The 23415-nt window shown below is 44.1% G+C and overlaps 1 protein-coding gene across 3 annotated transcripts; it reads left to right on the plus strand.

Annotated features, from left to right (window-relative positions):
* myzap (myocardial zonula adherens protein) lies at nucleotides 1–23415 on the plus strand. 3 transcript variants are annotated; one of them, XM_080542406.1, is made up of 14 exons: nucleotides 1–136; nucleotides 1764–1847; nucleotides 12191–12280; nucleotides 16233–16400; nucleotides 16645–16737; nucleotides 16913–17026; nucleotides 17670–17822; nucleotides 18638–18763; nucleotides 19156–19284; nucleotides 19413–19507; nucleotides 21337–21442; nucleotides 21741–21824; nucleotides 22140–22246; nucleotides 22337–23415. In XM_080542406.1, the coding sequence occupies exons 1-14, from the start codon at nucleotides 71–73 to the stop codon at nucleotides 22779–22781; spliced, it is 1860 nt and encodes a 619-aa protein (XP_080398532.1). In that variant the 5' UTR covers nucleotides 1–70; the 3' UTR covers nucleotides 22782–23415. The 3 variants fall into 3 exon arrangements, with proteins under 3 accessions (XP_080398532.1, XP_080398534.1, XP_080398533.1); XM_080542408.1 differs by having other exon boundaries at nucleotides 22185–22246; XM_080542407.1 differs by having other exon boundaries at nucleotides 17694–17822.

Raw genomic sequence — 23415 nt, forward strand, 5'->3', positions numbered from 1 at the left:
GGGCGAGTGGGAGGGAGAGAGAGAGAGAGAGAAACAGAGAGCTGGGGAGTGGACGGGACAGGGGAGAGACATGCTACGCTACAGCTCGCCTAGGACGGTCACCACCGCCGGGGACACTTTGGATCAGTCCAGCGAGGTAAGTGAGTCCCCTGGGGACCAGCCTCTGTCCCGGGACAGCACACACACACACACACACACACACACACACACACACACACACACACACACACACACACACACACACACCCTCCTCTCTCCCTCTCTCCCTTCCTCTGCTCTGCCTGTGGTCAGCAGCTCGCCTGTCACACGAGTAGCCGTGTTTGTTTGCTTGTAGACCAGCCCTGGTGTTTGGTTGCTTCTCTCCCCTCTCCCTTCCTGTCAGCCCGCTTCCTTTCATGGCACCATCAGTCCACGTGTTTCCTGCATGTTCACATTGGAGCTAATCATTTAAAAAGAAAGAAAACCAGAAAATCTGTAAAGTAAAAAACCTGTTGGAATTTTTCACGCTTGCCCTGGGATATGTTTATCTGCGTGAGGGTGTAACCAGAGCCCGGGATCAGAGAGGCAGGGCTGTCATGTTTATTTGATCAGCTCCCTGTGCCTAGCAGACCGCTGCACTAAACTGCCATTAGAAACCATTCACAGCTAATCAAGTCCCATGAAAGGATTTATATGTAGTATATAGCCAAGGCATCTCAGTAGGGGGGGGGGGGGGGGGGTTGGATTAATCCCTCTGACGATTTTTACACCCTTATGGTTTTACTCTCTTGGTAAACTCAATAAAAGTGGCAATAAAACTTTGTCCTGCCAAAACATTGACTTATGTTGTTAATCAGCTCATGGCAGGGAAACTTAGGTTAGAGTAGTTGAACACAAAGCGGGAATGTCACTACGTATTTTCCACCATTCACTACCTATCTTCCCCCGTAGAATGAAGACTCATCTTTTCAGGCATCTTAACTGTCCCTCCTGAAGACCTCCTCATCCCCACTACCCCCCTGTATAGTTTATCTGCTATAAAAAAAAGGAAAAAAGTAATTATTCCTTCTTCTAGCATTGTAACTGCCAATGCCCCTGGTTCCTAGCATAGATTATTTTTCTTATGATGACTGATAGATAGATGATTCGCTTACTTATTCAACAAATGTATTTGTTGTCAGTCGCTTTGCATAAAGGTGTCTGCTAAATGCAAATGTAAAATGCAAAAATGTAAATGTCAAATGTAAATGTAATGTCTTTTCATAACCAGCAATATTCTTTGGAATCTTCCTCGGTGTAGCTGTATTTCCAAAATGTTTGTTTGCGGCGTTGAGGAGTCACAGTCTAAAATTAGAAGGACTGGTGGTAGCCTGTTGTATTTGGTCATCATCAGCAACATTCCTCAGCTTCAAGTGATGACAGCTTGTTGTAACACAGACTGATGTGTTTATTACTGTGTAATAAAGGGTTCATTAAGACTCACATAACAAATCATTGTTGTTTCCTAAATCCCATGAGGGAATATGACAAATTCTACAACAAAAACTCAAGTTTCAAGTTTCTTGTTATGTCACATTACACAAGTGTAAGAGAGTAAAATTCTTACGCTTCGGGTTCCTGACATTGAAGCACAAGCAAAAAACTGCAATGTTGTTGAGCGCAGCAGTCGTGCACATCGCGCCATCTTGCCTATGATATTGATTAGGGGTACGTGCTGAAGAAATAGGAATTGAGAGGTAGTGATTATCTACCGTGTGTCTGTGTTTCTGATTCACCCCCTTCAGAGGACAACCCGGCGTCTCAGACTGACTCTGGGGCACCCTGGAGGACATGGACCAGATGGAACTAAAAACACCAACTCTGACACAGTGAGTCTCACCACACACACACACACAAGCGGACACACACACACACACACACACACACACACACACACACACAGCGTCTAACGATCGCAAGGTTTGCGGTTCGATTCCCTGCTCCATGTGTCGATGTGTCCTTGGGCAAGACACTGAACCCCAAATTGCTTCTCTATGAGCGGGCTGGCGCCTTGCATGACAGCTTGCCGCCATGGGTGTGTGAATGTGTGCGTGAATGACGGAATATGAATGAGAGGCCATTGTGAAGTGCTTTGGAATAAGGCGCTATGTATAAGTGCAGTCCATTTACACACACACACACACACACACACACACACACACACACACACAAATTATTCATCCTCACAAGCCAGTATGTACAGTAATATTGCAATCTGCGTCTTATCTTAGTGCTCTCACACCCCAGACACGCCTTCTACACTTAAAACATTTTCAATCACACTCAGTATGAAACCAGTGTACTGTACTGTACTGTTTGATCTAGTGCTTTCAACACGCCATGAACTCTGACTCCACCATACAGAATGAGAAACAAGGTGTAGCCAGTCCGTTACGGCTGCGTAGCTATCGGGGCCGGTTATGCAATCATGTCCTCATTGGGTGTGAACACCCATACTGTCCGCAGAGACAGCTGTTTCTGATTTCTCTCAGTACTTTGCACAAAGTTTTCGAGGTTGACATCATGTACTGTTTCTACCCATTTTTATGGATAGCATAATACAAATATTGAACCATGAAAAATGAAAAACACGTCATCAACCCTGTTCACCAGACCCGGTTCTGTAATGGTGAGGCGCTCTACAGTACAATACACGTAGGCAAGGCAAGGCAAGTTTATTTGTATAGCAAATGTGTTCGCAAGGACAAACAGACTGAAGCTCAGCTTCTACCCCAGGGCCATCCAGGCCCTGAACACAGCAAAGACCTAGGTTCTGGGCCCTGGACAGTCTGGACGGACTGATGGCAGCTGCTGGATTGAAAAAAATCAGGTGTAGTGCTGAGGCACAAATGTGTACATTTCAAGCCTGCAAACTGCGACACTTTAAATGAATGTGCAATAACACTATGTGCAATATGACAACCCTAGGGTACATAAGGTTGCAGAGAAATAGGAAATGTTAGAATAGGTATAGCATAGCATAGAGTACAGCACAGTGTTTTATCTGTACAGTATAGTATAGTGGATAGTGTACATAGCCTTTATTTATGTAAACCAGCTCCTTTCCCTTCTTGTTCTTTTAGTTTTTTTTCTTTCCTAGCACCAGGGGAGCCACCCCTCCCAAATTTCGTTGTTTGGTACCTGTACTATAGCAATGACAATAAAGACCATTCATTCATTCATTCATTCATTCATTCATTCATTCATTCATTCATTCATTCATTCATTCATTCATTCATTCATACAACAGGGGCAATTCAAAGTGCTTTACATACATTATTTAAAAATACAGCAAGAGGAGCATAGTAAGAAAATAAAAATGACAATGAATAAAAGCAAATATAAGAAGTAAATAGATAAAACATTTAAAAAGACAATAGTTAATGGAAATAAGACATTGATAGAAGTGTTTGTGTTTAATCATAACTGGTGCAAAACATGAAGGTTTTTAGCTTAGATTTAAACATTTTAAGGGTTTGGGCCTGTTTGATTTCTTCAGGGAGTTTGTTCCAGGAGCATGCAGCAGCGTGACTGAAAGCTGCTGCACCGTGTTTTGTTTTTACTCTGACCTTGCAGGAATATAGGGTGGGAGGAGATCTTATGTATTTTGGCCCAAGACCATTTTGTGATTTGTATGTAATTAGGAGGATTTTGAATTCAATTCTCTGAGAGACTGGTAGCCAGTGCAGGGATCTCAGGATTGGTGTAATGATGTTCAAATGTCTTTGTTTTTGTTAGGACCCTAGCAGCGGCATTTTGGATGAGCTGCAATTTACAAACAGCTCCTTTAGATATGCCTGTTAGTAGACCATTACAATAATCAAGTCTACTCGAAACAAATGCATGGATGAGTTTTTCAAGGTCTTGCTTGGACATGAAACCTCTCATTCTTGTTATGTTTTTCAGGTGATAGTAGGCTGATTTAGTTATCGAGTTTATGTGGCTGTTGAAGGTTAGTTTTGCACTGACTTTCGATCTTTTGTCAGGTGCACCGAATACTGTATTCATTTATTTAAATTCTGATGAACATGTGTATCATTGGGTTCACCAGCGGTTCGCCTTTAAGCTCTGTTTGTGCTGGAGGTATGACTGGTGCCTTAAGCATTGATGTCCTGTATACAGTACTGTAAATGATGACTGTGCGCTGTGTACTGTGTACTGTGTTGAATAGTGTACAGGCTGTAGGAGGTTTCGGTGCCGAAAGCAAAGTTTCTGACAGGAAAGACAATAGGGCATATTAGAACTATGTACTTTGGATCGTGTGAATCTAGACAGTACCAACACTGCCCCACCCCACCTCATTACCATCAAAGTTCAACTGATAACTAATGGTGTAAATCTCTGCTGATGTTTCTCTTTGGGAGGTTGTGACAGATGTTGAGAGATGAAAGAGGACCGTCAGGTCAGGGGCCAACAGAGACAGCAACACAGAGGTGTCTCACGGATGACACAGTCTATGTCTGTCTGTCTGTCTGTCTGTCTGCCTGTCTGTCTGCCTGTCTGCCTGTCTGCCTGTCTCTCTGCCTGTCTGTCCGTCTGCCCATCTATCTGTCTGTCTCTCTGTCCATATGTCTGTCTAACAGGGACAAGAGTCTCTGTCTGCCTGTCTGTCTAACAGGGACAAGGGTCTCTGTCTGTCTGTCTGTCTGTCTGTCTGTCTGTCTAACAGGGTCAGCAGTCTCTGCTTTGACCAGCCGTGTTGCACCATTCCACTGTGTGGCATCACTGTGTGCTGAAGCTAGGCCCCACTTAACAAGCCGCTCAGCGTTATCAAGACCGAGAGCTCTGGAGAAGCCGGGACATATTGCACATGACATTAATTATCACAGCCCATTAACTTCAGAGGCCTTTACAGATAGGCTGTGAACAGAGGATTAGCATGTTAGCGCAGTGGGAGAGGGGCGAAGTAGAATGTTCAAAGTATCCCTCCACCCGACCACCCAAACCACACCACCTCTGAAAAGCCCTCTTTTATCTGTTGAGTAAGCAGGCAGCAAGCAATTATGGCTAAAAGCCCTGTGCAGGTGACTGACTGTATGTACAGTAGCAGTGATTGACATACAGTGCCCTCCATAAGTATTGGAAAGAGGAAGCATTTTGTCTTCTTTTTAACTCCAACAGTTTGGATTTTAAATCAAACAGTTACTACGGGGTAGTGTAGAGATTCTCTTTTTCAGATTGCGTTCACCATTTAGAAAGTACAGCATGTTTTAAGCATACTCTATTTCAGGGATCCGAATGTATTGGGGGGGAAAAATCATATAATGTCCAAATAGATTGGACAATAGAATGTTTGGTATTTGGTTGACAATCCTTTGCATGCAAGAACTGCTTGAAAGTCTGCAACCCACTGACACCATCAGATGCTGGGTGTGTGATGATCTGTGATGCTATGCCAGGCCTGTACTGCAGCCATCTTCAGTTGTTTTGAGGTCTTTATGCCTAAAATCTTATCATCAGGAAATGAAATGCATGTTCAATTGGATTTAAAACAGAAGATTGACTTGGCCAGTCAAGAACACTTTTTGTCTTGAAGAATTCCCTAGTTGCTATGGCAGTATGTTTGGGGTCATTGTCTTACTGGATGTTGAAGCACCATCCATGTACTCAAGCAGACCTCAGAATACATTCTGCTGCTGCTGTCTGCAGTAACATAATCAATTAAAACAAGTTAGCCAGTTCTTGTGGCAGCTATACATGCCCAAACCATAGTCCCTCCTCCACCATGTTTCACAGATGAGGTGGTATGCTCTAAATCTAGGCAGATCCTTTTTCTCTAATCACTCTAATATATGATCATAATAATTAATAATTTTAATTTTAATTAATTAATTAAATAATTAATTTTGCCATTTAGCAGACGCTTTTAATCCAAAGCGATTTACAATTACGAATTACAGGGACATTCCCCCTGGAATAACTGAGGGCTAAGTGCCTTACTCAAGGGCACACTAGTAGTGGTGTGGTTTCAGGCGGGATTTGAACTCACAACCTTCCGATCACAAGTCCAACTCACTATCCACTAGACCACCACTACCCCTACCCCTGATCATATTCGTCTTCCTTCCAGACCTCTGCAGCCTTTTTAGGTACTTTTCAGCAAACTGTAACCTGACCATCCTTTTTGAGGAGAACTAGTGGTTTTACACCTTGCAATGGGGGTTTTCTTAATCATGGTGAGCATTCTTCAGCATTCTTCGGTCATCCACTGTCTTCATTGGCCTAACAGCCTGTTTGAAATTGCTGAGCTCACCAGTGCCTTCTTTCTTTTTTAATGATGTTATTAAAGTCTACGGTTTTGACAACATGTTGACAGAAACCAATAGCAGACTCTAAAGGCAAATGCAAAGCTTAGAATAAATATTAGACATTGACACCTCTCAGGGCCAGCCGCTGGCATAAACAGTCTCTGCAGGAGGCTTTGATATCTTTAGATGCTGAGAAGGCATTTAGATAGAGTGGAGTTACCTTTTGATTAGAGAGATTTGGTTTTGGGAAAAGTTTTATTAAGCTGCTCTATTCCTCTCCGCATGTCTCAGTCAGGACTAATAATATTCAATCTGGATACTTTCACCCGTACCGCTCTACAAGACCGGGCTGTCTTGTACTATTTGTGATTGCCACTGAACCCCTTTCGATAGCGCTTCGAACTAACCCCCATATTACGGGCATACTATAATTTAGAGTTGAAGGTCTCCCTTTCCACAGATGACCTCCTTTTGTACGTTTCCAACCTGCCTATCTCTGTCCCTGTTGTCCTTGCTACTCTTCAATTATTTGGTCAAATATCTGGATGCCAATTGAGATATATCCTATTACAGTTTTTTACGATTGCTAACTCACCATGTTCAATACTGAAACCACAGTTTCACAACTCTTCATACAGTCAGCAGAGCAGAAACCCATGTGAACAAAACTGTGACTCTTTCTCTGTGATTTGTGCATTGCTTTCATACAGAATGCATTCAATGACTACGTTCTCCAAATGCCATAACACTTCTCTCATTCAAACTCCCCCACTTGCAAAATACTATGTATTTGCAACACATTTTTTCATTGCTAACATACTGTGTTCAAAACTGTGAAGAACACGTTCAAAACTGAATTATTTGGTGCAATTTTGCAGTAATCATATTCCTATCATATATGACAGAAAGCTCGCAATAAACTGTTTTTTTGCACAGTGTTTGAGTGTGCAGATGCTGTTATTTTGCACTCTATTGATACTCTTCAGTTCCAGAACCTCAGCAAAGTCTGATAACGGATGAGCGGTGGTATTTTCACTATTTGCCGTAATCATATTGAAATGTCTAGAAAATATTAGCAGAATATATACAATGAAATGAAATAGACTAGATGCATTGCCAGGGAAGACATTAGATGTGACCAGATGCAGACCAGAGGGTGGACCAAAACCCTCAGGAGTGAGACATTTTTGGTGTGATTGCTATTGTATTGTAGCCCTGGAATTTCTGTTTTTATTATTTTTTTACAGTATTTGAACTTTGCATCTTCCACTTTATTTTTCATTTTACACAAGTAAATGTAGTGTACTTTGAATTAAATGTACCGTAACTTACTTTCTGCAAAGATACTGAAAAAAAAGGATAAAACATAAAGGATAGAAGCAAAAGATAGAATACTGTAAGGATAGAAGCAAATTGTGGCATTTCTGATTCATTCTTGTTGCCTAATACTTTACAGTTGTACAGTCAACTATTCTGTCTATGATTAATATAAATCAAACCATTTTTATAATGAAATATTCATTCTTGTGAAAATCATTCAAACTATGTAATGTTGTTAGTATTTTGTAAGTCAGAATGTTATGAATGACAGTGTATGCTTCTGAGTGAACATTGTTGCCAGTGTGTGGTTGAACGAGCTTCTTTTGAGACATGAATGAAGTCATTGGCCAACACGAGTGTTACGAATGCAGACTGTATGAAGAGTTGTGAAACTGTGGTTTCAGTATTGAACATGGTGAGTTAGCAATCGTAAAAAACTGTAATACAGCCGCTAAGAATTATCCCCTACATAATCTACCCTTTAAAATTGCCCAACATAGCTTTACATATCTTGGAGTTCAAGTTACACACACATTTAAAGGGGACAAAGCCCCTTGTTGACCTGAATCCAAGAAGACTGTGAACGCTGGTCTGTGCTCAATCTGTCCGTAGCTGCTCAGGTCAATTGTATTAAAATGAATATTCTGCCACGGTTCTCCTATTTGTTCCAGTGCATTCCACTATTGCACCCTCAGACATTCTTTCGTAAAGTAGATAGCCTAATCTTGGAGTTTATCTAAAATAAAAAGGTTCCTAGACTGCGTAAACAATACCTGCAAAGGTCTAGACCACTTGGAGGGTTGGGTCAACTAAATGTTAGGTATTTTTACTGGGCTGCCAATATTAGGATTTTTAAATACTGGCTTCAATATGAGGTCTTTGATCCCCCCAACATGGCTGGTTATAGAGGCAAACCCAAACCTGTATTACTGAAGGCACTAGTGCACTCTCCTATTCATCCTTCCACTGCCCCCTATACTAGTGATTGTTAAAACCTCTCTTAGCATCTGTGTTCAGTTTAGGTGCTATTTTGGTCTACATTCTTTTTCTACCAAAGCCCCAATAGCTGCAAATCATGTTGTCCCTCCTTCCTTAGTAGACAGTGTTTTTTAAGGTGGTCAAATCTTGGTATCAAGATGTTTAAAGGCTTGTATATTGACAAGGTTCAGCAGCTCTCTGACAAATGTTCACTTCCCAGGCGACTGTTGATATTTACAGATCCATAGCTTCCACACCACATTCCCTAGGTTTCTAAACTTACCTAATGATTCTATTTTTGATGGTTTCCTGACACCAGCCCAATTCTGAAAGGCTCAATTTCATATATTTATAACCAAATTAATATTTTACATCCAGAGTCATTGGATTCTATAAAGACCCAATGGGAGGTGGATCTGGGGGAGGCAATCCCAAATGGTTGTCCTTTCTCAATGATGAAACCAATCTGAAAAAAGAATAGTATAGAGTATAGAGCTAAAAGAAGACAACATGCTTCCTCTTTCCAATACTTATGGAGGGCACTGTAAATCAGTCCTTGTTGTCAGTAAAGCCAGTTCAGTATTCATACGTAGGTACAATGGATAAACTTTGAATAAATCAAACAGTAGGCAGAGGATGGTGACCTGCATTATGGTAGGGCAGCGTGGAACACTGACTGAATGCCGCACATTTCTGAGGGCGTTCCCGTCCTTGAAACTAGAGTTGTTTCATAGTTGTACTTCCTTTAGATGTTATCTGCAGAGGAATGTAAAATATAGGCTATACTCTATATGATCCCCATATTATACACAGATACTTGGGACTGTAGTAGGAACCGAAACCTGGGTAGCATGAGACTAGGTGTGTGAGAAGAGACTAGGTGTGTGGGGGAGAAAGAAAACAGGCAAGACAAGATAGCTGAGTGGCGGAAGAAGCAAAAATGTGTGTCTTGCGTTTAAGACAGGTCTTCTGTTTCAGTGGAAACAATGACAAAACTGGTGATCGACCCATTAAATAAAAAAAGGGTGTGCTTTGTAACCTGACACTCTGTGGGAGACCGGCCTATCTGTGTCTGTGGCCTGGATGTGGTGTCGAGCATTTTTTCCATGTGAACTGTGTGCAATTTTAGCGCAGAGGTGCTACGACTGGAGTTGAATAGCCTGCAGCGCTAGATTTTTATTGCCACCATGGATTCAAGTCAAAAGATGGTCTTCAAAGCCAAGCCAAGCAAATGTTTCTGCTCCTTCCACGTGTGTACGTGCCCTTATGGCGCTTTTCCACTACCGACCCGAACCGGGCCGCATTTGTATCCGAGCCGTGCTGTACCGTGCCGTACTTTTAGAAACGCTTCTCCATTATACTGAGCGACCCGGGACTGTAGGAGGGGTTACGTGTCATAAGATCCCCCCCCCCCCCCCCCCCGCTATACAGATCAGCGGGGGGAAATGCGATAAGAATTATGTCAAAATGCAAAACTGGGTCGACCCGGGCTGGCCCTGTAGTGGAAAAGCACCAATAGGAGAGGAAAGGCAGGACACAACGCTGTGTTTGTTTCACAGCGGAGCCTTTCCATATTCTACATATTATGCAATCATGTACAACGACAGCTAGGTTTGGGCAATATTATATCAATGATTGATGTATTTTGTGATGATTAAAGAGAAACTTTGTGTTATTCGGACTTAGGGCTCTTTGATCTGTCGGTGATGACGTAACAGAGGGTGCCGGTGGTTTCTCAGAGCAGGGTCAAGTTCCTCCTGCAGGAGATAAACGCTGTATGCACAGCCCCCCTTATCTTCCTGTATGAAACTGCTCTGTTGTAGCTCAAGTCAAGAATCCGTGGAGAAATATGTTCTGCAAATACACTCCAATATCGGATAATGTACAACTTAATATTTACACCTAGCCTGTCACATTTAGTTATTTGAGAGGGAGTGTACAGTCACTCTTGTAGCTGTGGCCATAAAACATAAGTACAAAACGTTTTTTCCTTCTCTCCCATCTGTTGGAATTCACATTGCCTATTAGGAGCCCGTCATAACTCCTCAGCCAGGCTGCTCTGTGGATTATCTAGTGTGGAAATGTGAAGCTCTGTCCAGCTCAGGAGGCCATGAAATAACACTGGCGTCATTGTTCTTGGTCCTCCTTTCACTCTCTCTCTCTCTCTCTCTCTCTCTCTCTCTCTCTCTCTCTCTCTCTCTCTCTCTCTCTCTCTCTCTCTCTCTCTCTCTCTCTCTCTCTCTCTCTCTCTCTTATCTGTTGGCCGGGAGGATGGGAGGACACTGCCTGAAGGTCTTGGCTGAAGTTCACTCTGCAAATATTTATTCAGCGGGAAGCTCTCTTTTTCAGTCCTGGGAAACAAGAGGTTTTAAATCACATTGTAAATGATGTTCAAACATCAGACTCAGGCCCGACCCTAGGGCTTTGGTGGCCCTAAACCAGATTATGAATGTGGCCACGTTTTGTCGGGGGGGGGGGGGGGATAATAGCTGAGTTTTTGATTGACGGGTGTTTCGTCACCCAGGGAAGAGGGGGGTTGGGGGGGTTTAGGGGGGTGGTAGCTTGCGCTAAATCGATGGTGTGGCCCCCTCTAGCGGTTGTGGCCCTAAACAACCGCGTAGAGTGTTTATGCTAGCAGCCAGTCCTGATCAGACTTTGTGTTGTAGGAGTTTGTCATTGAAGGGTCAAAAACCATGTCATTTCCCCACTCCTATTCCTAGGGTGTTGCAGTATTCAGAATACACATGGGGTCTGACTAAATGAGGACTAGAACTCTGACCATATAAATCAAATTACGGTTGTGAATGTACACTCACCGAACACTTTAATAGGAACACCTGTAGACCTTCTCATTCATTCAGGTGGTGTAATGATGTGGGGAAAGTTTTCTCAGCACACTTTGGGCCCATTAATACCAATCAATCATTGCTTGAATGCCACAGCCTATTTGAGTATTGTTGCTAACCATGTGCAACCCTTCATGGCCACAATGTACCCATCTTCTAATGGCTACTTCCAGCATGATAATGCACCGTGTCACAAAGCAAAAGTCATCTTTGGGAACAACACCTTTGGGATGTGGTAGAACGGGAGATTAAGAGCTTGAAAATGTACCTGAAAAACCTGCATGAATTTGCGTGATGCGATCATGTCATCATGGACCAGAATAGAAAGGAATGTTTATCTTGTGGAATCAATGCCACGAAGAATTGAGGCTGTTTTGAGAGCAAAGTGAGGCCCCTACCCAGTATTAGTAGAGTGTTCCTAATAAAGTCTTGGTATGTGCAAAGTCTACGGTATGTGAACATCCAGCAGTTGTAATCTGTCATCAACAGTTTGATGACAACAGATAAATGACACACGCTTTAGAAACTCTGTCTCACGGCTATACCTTACTCACACAGAGGAATGTGTCATGTCAGCTACTTTGATGCATATCATTTGCAAACCAAATATGGTGATTCCGAAAAAAAAACTAATTCCAAGGTGTCAGTAATGACCAGGTTCCAGTGTGTCTGCGTACATGGTGACAGCAACAAGGTGTCAGTAATGACCAGGTTCCAGTGTGTCTGCGTACATGGTGACAGCAACATACGTGTTATTGAGTATTGTCTTGTTCTTTGCAGGAGGAGAAGGCTGTCGACGGCTCCTGGAAGAAGAAGCAGAATGGTCTGATCCAGAGAGAGAGTCCAGCTGGCAGAGAGTCACCTGTTCAGGTACGGTCTGATCCAGAGAGAGAGTCCAGCTGGCAGAGAGTCACCTGTTCAGGTACGGTCTGATCCAGAGAGAGAGTCCAGCTGGCAGAGAGTCACCTGTTCAGGTACGGTCTGATCCAGAGAGAGAGTCCAGCTGGCAGAGAGTCACCTGTTCAGGTACAGAATGGTCTGATCCAGAGAGAGAGTCCAGCTGGCAGAGAGTCACCTGTTCAGGTACAGAATGGTCTGATCCAGAGAGAGAGTCCAGCTGGCAGAGAGTCACCTGTTCAGGTACAGAATGGTCTGATCCAGAGAGAGAGTCCAGCTGGCAGAGAGTCACCTGATCAGGTACAGAATGGTCTGATCCAGAGAGAGAGTCCAGCTGGCAGAGAGTCACCTGATCAGGTACAGAATGGTCTGATCCAGAGAGAGAGTCCAGCTGGCAGAGAGTCACCTGCTCAGGTACAGAATGGTCTGATCCAGAGAGAGAGTCCAGCTGGCAGAGAGTCACCTGTTCAGGTAAGAATGGTCTGATCCAGAGAGAGAGTCCAGCTGGCCGAGAGTCACCTGTTCAGGTACAGAATGGTCTGATCCAGAGAGAGAGTCCAGCTGGCCGAGAGTCACCTGTTCAGGTACAGAATGGTCTGATCCAGAGAGAGAGTCCAGCTGGCAGAGAGTCACCTGTTCAGGTACAGAATGGTCTGATCCAGAGAGAGTCCAGCTGGCAGAGAGTCACCTGTTCAGGTACAGAATGGTCTGATCCAGAGAGAGAGTCCAGCTGGCAGAGAGTCACCTGTTCAGGTACAGAATGGTCTGATCCAGAGAGAGAGTCCAGCTGGCCGAGAGTCACCTGCTCAGGTACAGAATGGTCTGATCCAGAGAGAGAGTCCAGCTGGCAGAGAGTCACCTGTTCAGGTACAGAATGGTCTGATCCAGAGAGAGAGTCCAGCTGGCAGAGAGTCACCTGTTCAGGTACAGAATGGTCTGATCCAGAGAGAGAGTCCAGCTGGCAGAGAGTCACCTGTTCAGGTACAGAATGGTCTGATCCAGAGAGAGAGTCCAGCTGGCAGAGAGTCACCTGTTCAGGTACAGAATGGTCTGATCCAGAGAGAGAGTCCAGCTGGCCGAGAGTCACCTGCTCAGGTACAGAATGGTCTGATCCAGAGAGAGAGTCCAGCTGGCAGAGAGTCACCTGATCAGGTACAGAATGGTCTGATCCAGAGAGAGAGTCCAGCTGGCAGAGAGTCACCTGTTCAGGTACAGAATGGTCTGATCCAGAGAGAGAGTCCAGCTGGCAGAGAGTCACCTGCTCAGGTACAGAATGGTCTGATCCAGAGAGAGAGTCCAGCTGGCAGAGAGTCACCTGTTCAGGTACAGAATGGTCTGATCCAGAGAGAGAGTCCAGCTGGCAGAGAGTCACCTGTTCAGGTACAGAATGGTCTGATCCAGAGAGAGAGTCCAGCTGGCAGAGAGTCACCTGCTCAGGTACAGAATGGTCTGATCCAGAGAGAGAGTCCAGCTGGCAGAGAGTCACCTGCTCAGGTACAGAATGGTCTGATCCAGAGAGAGAGTCCAGCTGGCAGAGAGTCACCTGTTCAGGTACAGAATGGTCTGATCCAGAGAGAGAGTCCAGCTGGCAGAGAGTCACCTGATCAGGTACAGAATGGTCTGATCCAGAGAGAGAGTCCAGCTGGCAGAGAGTCACCTGATCAGGTACAGAATGGTCTGATCCAGAGAGAGAGTCCAGCTGGCAGAGAGTCACCTGTTCAGGTACAGAATGGTCTGATCCAGAGAGAGAGTCCAGCTGGCAGAGAGTCACCTGTTCAGGTACAGAATGGTCTGATCCAGAGAGAGAGTCCAGCTGGCAGAGAGTCACCTGTTCAGGTACAGAAGAAGCAGAATGGTCTGATCCAGAGAGAGAGTCCAGCTGGCCGAGAGTCACCTGATCAGGTACAGAATGGTCTGATCCAGAGAGAGAGTCCAGCTGGCAGAGAGTCACCTGCTCAGGTACAGAATGGTCTGATCCAGAGAGAGAGTCCAGCTGGCAGAGAGTCACCTGCTCAGGTACAGAATGGTCTGATCCAGAGAGAGAGTCCAGCTGGCAGAGAGTCACCTGTTCAGGTACAGAATGGTCTGATCCAGAGAGAGAGTCCAGCTGGCAGAGAGTCACCTGATCAGGTACAGAATGGTCTGATCCAGAGAGAGAGTCCAGCTGGCAGAGAGTCACCTGTTCAGGTACAGGGAGGGTCTGATCCAGAGAGAGAGTCCAGCTGGCCGAGAGTCACCTGTTCAGGTACAGAATGGTCTGATCCAGAGAGAGAGTCCAGCTGGCAGAGAGTCACCTGTTCAGGTACAGAATGGTCTGATCCAGAGAGAGAGTCCAGCTGGCAGAGTCACCTGCTCAGGTACAGAATGGTCTGATCCAGAGAGAGAGTCCAGCTGGCAGAGAGTCACCTGTTCAGGTACAGAATGGTCTGATCCAGAGAGAGAGTCCAGCTGGCAGAGAGTCACCTGATCAGGTACAGGATGGTCTGATCCAGAGAGAGAGTCCAGCTGGCAGAGAGTCACCTGTTCAGGTACAGGGAGTACACAACCCCCCAAACAAACACAAGATGAGTGATAGTGGCAGAATATAGAATACATGGATAGTACAGTAAAGTCTAGACTCATAATAATGAACATACAACAGAACATACAGTAACTCCCTGAACCTGTCAGGTAAACCCTGCTATCCGTGCAAGAACCAGAAACATGCAAACTATGGCTTTTGGGCTTTTTTTGGCCCTAGGACTTTTGTGACCCTAAGCAAGTTTTTTATTGTGCCCCCCCCCCACCCGCACACACACACACATGTTTTGTCAACGTGGAGGGAGGGGTGGCTGCGGATTGTCGGATTAACGCAGATGTTTCGTCGACCGTTGGGGGGGCGGGGGGGGGGGATAGTGGAGTTTCGGCGGGTTTTGATGGGTGTTTTGTCAACAGGGGTAGCAGTGTTTTTGATTGACAGGTGGTAGCTTGCGCTAAATTGATGGCAAAAGTGTGGCCCCCTCTAGCGGTTGTGGACCTAAGCAACCGCATAGACTGCTTATGCCAGCGGCCGGCCCTGTGTGAACCTCCTCTCAGATAATAAAGTGTCGATTCAGTATGATTTATTGTAGTGTGTTGTGTTGATGTGTTTGTCATATTGGATACAACCGGTTCCTTGCCTCTGGCTCCAAACGGATTTCCGAAGGTCATATAAAGGTCATATAAACCAGTACGCAGATACAACAATTGGCACTATTTAATGGCACCCAATACTCTCTATATGAGTCATACTAGAGTCACAGGGAAGGTAGTTGTGTTTGCTCCTCTACTGAACAATGTACAGTAAAGATGTGTGAATGGACAAGGCATCTACGGTACATTGTTTCAATCACTCAATAAGACTGGTCAGATATTTCCATTGTTACTGCGTGATATGACAAGATTGAAATGAGAGCTGTTGTATCCTGTATCTGTGTCACTCAATAGATTCCTCCTCCTGTCATACATACATACAGTATTGAGCCTCCCTACTTCCTGGTAGTGCTCCTATAGTACAGTGAGAGCCTTGGGAGCCTGGTGATGGCAGGAACAATAGCCAGGCAGCAGGAGCTGGTGTACTGGGTTGCAGAAACATGACACCCTCACTGCACCCTGCACACTGTGTTAGTTGCTGCTTCTCAACCTCCAGTTTCGAGTACTCAGCACTCAGCAGCAATTCTCTAAAAATACCTGAGCATGCGCAGGTATGCAGGTGTACACACACACACACACACACACACACACACACACAAAATACACACACACGCACAAAACACACACACACACACACACACACACACACACACACACACAGACACACACACACACTCACACACACACACACACACAGAACAGGGCCAGTGAAGTGTGCCTAGAAACCTGACCGGTGTGATCCTGTCTCCCTCAGCACCTCGGAGCCTTGACCAATGGGGCGACAGAGACGCCGCCGCCGCAGCAGAGCGGGCCCAAGGTGTACGGTGTGGTGCAGAGGACGGGCACGGACACACCGCAGGAAGTGATGGCGGTGGAGTGGTCCGTCAATCACCTGAGGGACGAGATGAAGTACATCAGGGAGGTGAGTGGAGACAGACAGAGGAGGAGGAGGAGGAGGATCAGACTAATCAAGGTAGTCAAGGAGTGTCAACAAACGTAGCGCCAAGGCCTCCAGTACAGTTACACCAGCCAGCCAGCCTGGGCTCAGTGTCCTGGCAACCAGCTCCTCCATGCATGCAGGATTCATATGGATCTGATGACCTGGAGCGATGGGATGCACTGAGGATGGATTACTTCATGGGTGTGTTATCTCTGTGTCAACACAGGTGAGAGACTCTCTGGAGAAGGTGCGTGAGCGGATGTACGGTCAGTTCGGAGGAATGCAACAGTCCGTGGAGAAGCTATCACGAGATATCAGGGTAAGAAAGGAAACACAATCATGTGGTGGTCAGTATAACCACCATCCATATCATGGCACTGGAGCTCAACAACAACAACAACAAATGATTTCCTTTCATTTCCTCATTAAAACAAAAGTGTAGACACAGAATAGACGGCGAGTGAGTGTATCACCTGCCGTGTGTGTCTCTCCAGGTCGCCAACTCCAAGAGGCGCAGTCTGGAGTCGGAGGTGAGGGTTCGTACCGCGGCCCTGGAGAGCTTCGACCAGATGAACAGCTCTCTCATATCTGACAACATCGGCCTGCAGGTACACCATCACTGACAGGCAATGTCCCATAACTCTCTGCTTCAACTCCTTAGATATTCTCCATTAAAGATGCTTTTTAGTCCAGGATTAACACCAGAACAGCCGTGCCTTTTTTACCTACTATAAGAGCCGCCTCGGGGGTCAAACCATAGTCTTTACAATGCCAAGCTGCTATTTACACACAATGACCACTAGTTGGCCATCTTGTAAATTAGCCTGCCTCCTACACAGAAAAACTCTGAAATAGCTACATATTAGCTTATCCTGATGTGGTTTTGAAAATGTAAGGATACTGGGTGGTAGAATGCACATATCTAGGAAAAGTCATGAAAGGAGGTTCCTGAAATTTGATCGAGTGCAAAGATATAACATTTGTTTTACTCACAGGGTCAAATGACCCCACCCATGGCTGTTCTAGTGTTACGTTTGTCCTTTCAAACAGAGATGTATGTGCAGTACGTCCCCCTACTGCACTGTACAACCTGCCGCCTCGTCAAATATTCATTTTCTAGATAAATAAAGTATTTCTAAGCTGCTCTCTCTGTTTCAGAGAATGAGTGATACTCCTCCTCATTGCAGTTGATTGCTGCAAGCCTACTGTATGATGGTCTGGATAGGTTTGAGGAATAAGGTTCCTTTACAGAAATCTCTTCTGGAGGGTTGTCAGAGCCGGGTGGACACTCGGGATGAGGTGAAGACTCTCCGGCGCTCCTGTGAGCAGGCCGAGGAGAAGCTCAAAGAGAGGGAGAAGCAACTGGCCGCCGCAAACACAGAAAACCTCACACTCAAACTACAGGTAGGCTATGGCTGTGGCTAATGTAATCAAACTACAGGTAGGCCATGACTGTGGCTAATGTAATCAAACTGCAGGTAGGCCATGACTGTGGCTAATGTAATCGTGGTAGAATGTCCTGTGTCAAGTGAGACAGCTAGCGAGCTGGTCCCCAAATAGTGATCATGTCAAGTTTCCTCTTGTTCCTCCTGTCAGAGCCTATCAGAGAATGTGCCTGGTAGAGATTGCTGAGAGGGGCTCACTGATGAGGGCTTTATGGCACGCATCCAGGATAGGCATGTCCCCCGTGATCACTTAACGAACGCAGAGTTGAAGCAACAGATTGTATTAGTATTGAAGCCCACAGGTCGTCCTATTAATGCCAACTGTACCTAACTTGTGTGATCTGACCATGTATCATTGATTTCCTCTCAGTGCGCCCTTCTCTACTGTGGGATCAATTGATATATTTCTCTCTCCTCTAGTCTCCTCATATTCTCTGCTTGATTTCTTTGGCTACATGCCCTGGTTCTTTCATTCCAAGCTCGATCTCTCTCCCTGACTCAACGTCTGCTCTGATCTCTGAACACTCCACTTCAGCTCTGTGTAATGATGAATGACAGGTTGTTATTATTATTATTATTATTAATATCAGTTTTCAAGTGAGGTCATTTTCAACAGACATTGCCCATGACACTGATACGTTTGAGTATATACCGTTAATATGATATCAAAAGAGGCTGCAATTCCCTTTATCATGTATCAACCTTTCTTGAATTGAAAATGTCATCCTATGCAATTGACCCTACGAAGCGTCAAGGTTTCCTTATGTTGTTCAGGTGGAGTCGACTCAGGAGACCACGAGCCATGCCGTCCAGGAGGTGACGACGAGGCTCCAAACGCAGCACGAAGCGAGGCTGAGGGAGGAGCAGAGGAGACACAGAGAGGAGATAGAGAACCTACAGGTTACATCATGATGTCACCTCCCATCACTTCATCACATCCTGCCCATTCAATACCAATAGAAATATGGAGCTGTTTGATCAACCATGAAGGAAAACACAAAGCAGGAGATATATTCACCATATTTGAAACCTTAAAGGGAATCTTAAATCTTAAATAATGTATGTGTAATAGGTTCCAAAGTGACACTGTGGTTTTACTAGTGGTTTGAGTCTCCCTCTAGTGGTACAAAAATATTACTACCACTATTACTACTGCAATGCTCTATTAATTGCAGATAATTCAAGAGTAGAACTGTTGACAATCAAAACCCCCCCATCTATATGATAGAAACACACATTGCCTACAGTATGAGCTGTTTACATTAGTAATTATATGTGTTTCTATCAACCAGGCCCAAATTGATGAGTATGTGAGGCGACTGGAGGAGGCAGAGAGGAATGCTAAGATTGCAGAGGCCAAGATCGCTGAGAAGGATGAAAGAATCAGTGAGGTGGAGCGCCTGCTGGACTGTATGGGAAAGGTAGGCCCAGGGGCAGCATCAAACATGCAGCGTCATGGAAGATAGCCTATTGTAGTATCTACATCACTTTCAGGTAAATAACACAGGCAGGATTCCTTCAATATTTATCATATTCATATTTGTTTCAGGAAAAAGACCACCTTCAGAAGAAACTGCAGGAATGTGAACAACGCCTCCGTTTGATGGAGCTCACAGACAAAACAGATGCAGTTGCAACCAAAAGGTACTAACACAGTGTCAATACAATGTTCAATAGTGTTGGATCTGATATGTGATTGATAATGATATAACATTATCATTTTTTATTATTTTCTTTTTTTTATTTTACCTTTGTTTTACCAGGGTAAGCCATTGAGACCATTTTCAATGGTGCCCTGATTACAAAGCATTTTTAAGACAATACAAAAACATCACACATCAATACAAACTGAATACAAAAACATCATACATTCACCCAATAAAACTAATAAACATTATGGCAACATCCTTAAAAACATGCACAGACCTCAACCTCAACTTTTTGAACTTGCCCAAAGAGACTAAAGGCATCCCATTTGAGAGTCTCTTGACACTCATTCCAAGCTCTAGGGGCACAGTAACTAAAAGCAGTTTTTCCCAGGTCAGTTCTGACTCGAGGGATCTCAAGTACTATCCTATCCTGAGATCTTGTTTTGTGATCACTAGAACGCCATGGAATGAGTAAAAAATAAATAAAAGAATAGCTAGGTAGCTTTTGTAAGGTTGCTTTAGAAACATACAGGAGCCAATGCTGTGTTCTCCTAGCAGCCAGGGATGGACAACCTACTGCATGATATAGATTACAATGATGATTAAAATGATCACCGGTAATAAAACAAAGTGCTGAATGATAAACAGTGTCAAGCTGTGTCAAGGTGGTAGAGGCAGCGTGCATGTAGATAATGTCGCCATGGTCAAGTACTGACAGGAAAGTAGACTGTACTAAAAGCTTCCTGTCATCACGTTATTATTATTTCTATAAAAGAACCCAAGTTTCACCCTTAATTTTTTAGTCAGCTCATCAACAAGCAATAGGAAGGACATCTATTAAAAATCAACTGTATCAAATGCTTTGGACAGGTCATTGAACAGAGCAGCACACTGCTGTTCTTTGTCAAGAGCACATACAATATCATTTAAAACCAGAGATGCAGCTGATACAGTACTGTGACCAGATCTAAACCCAGATTGAAAAGTATTGAAATGCAGTTTCTACTCAGGAACAAGCTGATAGTTGACAGATAGTTAAATATTCAAGGGTTTTGGCTAAGCAAGATAGCTTGGAAATTGGGCGGTAATTATTAAGCTCTCTACAGTCATCACCCTTGTGAAGTGGAAGCACATGAGGAGTTTTCAAAGCCCTGGAACAATCCCCAAGCTAAGAGAAAGATTTTAAATATGTATTAAGGGCCCAAATATAACCAAGGCAGCTAACCTCAAAAGTCAGCCCCAAAAGACTGTCACCCACTTCCACTTCAGCGACCCAAAAGAGAACCTAAGGATCCCTGTCCTTCCAGAGTTCTGGACCTGATTGGCAGGTCTAATTTGTATTATGCTGACCCAACCAGCGATATCTATCGGATTTATTTTTATCAAAAATATGGACTGCATTAATAAAATTAAAGGCATTGCAGATTTCCATTTATGGAACACAATAACTGCTGGGGAAGTGCTGGGGCTGAGTTATTCTTCATAGATTTAATTGTTTTCCAGAATTTAGATGGGTTACCAGCACTCATGTGTAGGGAATTAAGATTATGCAGATTTTGCTTTTCTGATCATAGTGGTACATCTGTTTCCCAGCTGCCTGAACAAAATCCAGTGCAAAGCAGTCCCGGTTTTTCTAGCTTTTGCCCATGCCGAATGAACTCTCAGTAATGACCTCAGAGAGCTAGTCCCGTCTGTCCTGTATGTCTGTCCTTAATCCGTAGTCTCCTAAAAAGAGAATGTTTGTCAGCAATAGTATTAGAAGCGTTGATAAAAGTTGGTCTAGCTGAGGTTTGACAAGCTGACCTCCTGCTGGTCTTCCAACAGGTCTGAGCAGACGCAAGAGGAAGCCTCCGAGCTCCGGGAAAGAATCAAGCACCTGAACGACATGGTGTTCTGTCAGCAGAGGAAGGTCAAAGGCATGATAGAGGAGGTGAGGAACAACGTACAAACATCTAGACTGCTCTCTCTGCCTCTGTTTGACATACACATTTCAATCATAGATGACTTTTTCCTGCTGTGACCGGTAGATAGATGGTTCGCTTACTTAAGTATTTGTTGTAAGTTGCTTTGGATAAAGGTGTCTGCTAAATGCCCAAAATGTTTATGTAAATGTAATCAACATTCTTTCACATACATACAATACTAACAGACAGACAGTCAGTTGTGTGGGATAAGGTTAATACACTGAGATATGAATGTGTTTCCTCTTCATCTTGAACATTGTGAAGGTTGAATCGTTACGAGCGAAAGTGGCGCAGAAGGATATGTTCATTGCCGAGCTTCTGGACAGAATCGCTATCGTGGAGTGTGAGGTAAGACTAGACGGGACTGCCCTCTTCGCCGTCTAAACAAGTCATTACAAACGCATGAGTGTGGTGGTGAAAACTATGATTTGAGAAAACTATGAGAGGATTCAGTATCCCCTCACTTTTGAGTGTCAATCTGTGTGTGCTTTTTTACTGTACTTATCAATTCACTGTCCCAGATGTAGTGGCATCAGTACCTGTTTCGGTCTCAAATGCTTGGATTACATCATACTCATCTCATTTGAAACTGAAACTGAAAACTGAAACTTTACATGCATCTGATCTGACTCTGACTCTGCTCTGCTCTTTTCCTCTTCCTAGAATAATCAGTTAGAAGACAATTTGAAGTATTTTATGTCTGTGCAGAGTGAGACAAGAGAGGTCAGGCACACCAGAGAGATAGGAGTGGGCTGTGACCTGCTCCCAAGGTAAGGACACTGACATGTACCATGAGGGTTTCTTTCTGGCAAGGCGGCTTCTTAGGCTTCTTAGTCTCACTTCTCCTTTTACTTCCACAGACCTGAGATGCAGAGGCGTGATGTTGAATCTAACACCGAGCCTCCGCCAAGCTTCTACCAACCCAGACAAATCCCAACCGAACGCCGTCCTCTGCTTCTTCAGTCCAGAGCGTTCATATCTGGTCCACCACCACCCAGCCGACTGGAGTCTAGCCTCCTCAGGTTCACTCCTCTGGAGTACAGCAGGTTTCTGGAATCCAATCCCTCAAGATCTTGTGGAACTCTAACAAGCCCAACACTCACTGCCTCGCTAAGCCCAGGCCAAACCAGGACAGAAGAGTCTGCCTCAGCTCAAACCTCAGACATGGCCTCAGGTTCAGAAGGGTCTAGTCCAGCCCTGTCCGGTTCTAGAGCCAGATCAAGTCCATCCAAAATCTACACACCTTTCATGAAGCTTATGGAGATGACCGCAAATATTAACATAGAGAATCGTATGGAAAATTAATTAATTACATTAATTAATGTAGACTTATTTAGCATACTTTACACAGTACTGCGCTGTAAATTATGAAGAGGCTATATTGCACATATGTAAATAATATGTTTTGTAAATAAACAAATTAAAAATGTTGTCTACAGTGAATGTACATTATGGTTTATGGACCTCTATATTCACCTTCTATATCCAATCTTGAATGAAGGTTTATATTTATACAGTGTCCTTTTCCTGAAATGTTTTGTTTGCTCTGTATAAATGAGATGACATATTATTTTCTTATTTGGCAAATGATGTACTGAAATATTTATGAAATATGCTTTGTGCCTTTATTAACAGCCTAATTCCTAATATCACACACCGGTGGTGAGAATCTGTTGCTTTTTTCTATTAAATATTATTTAAGTTTATAACTTACAAAACTGAAGAACTGTATTTCTAGTAATACAGTAACTGCCATCCCTGAGCCACTGGCACAGTTATTGTCTACACTGCCAGGAGGACGGTGTGTCCAAGAGGTGTTTTGAACAATGAAGCCATAGCTTTATGATGTGCCTTTCTTGGATAATACATATCAATTGCATCTTATATGTTGTATGTTGTATGTTGTAACTTGTATGTTTTGAAAATAAACAACAAACAA

This window comes from Nansenia antarctica, assembly GCF_963989245.1.
Source record: "Nansenia antarctica genome assembly, chromosome: 1".
NCBI lineage: Eukaryota > Metazoa > Chordata > Actinopteri > Argentiniformes > Microstomatidae > Nansenia > Nansenia antarctica.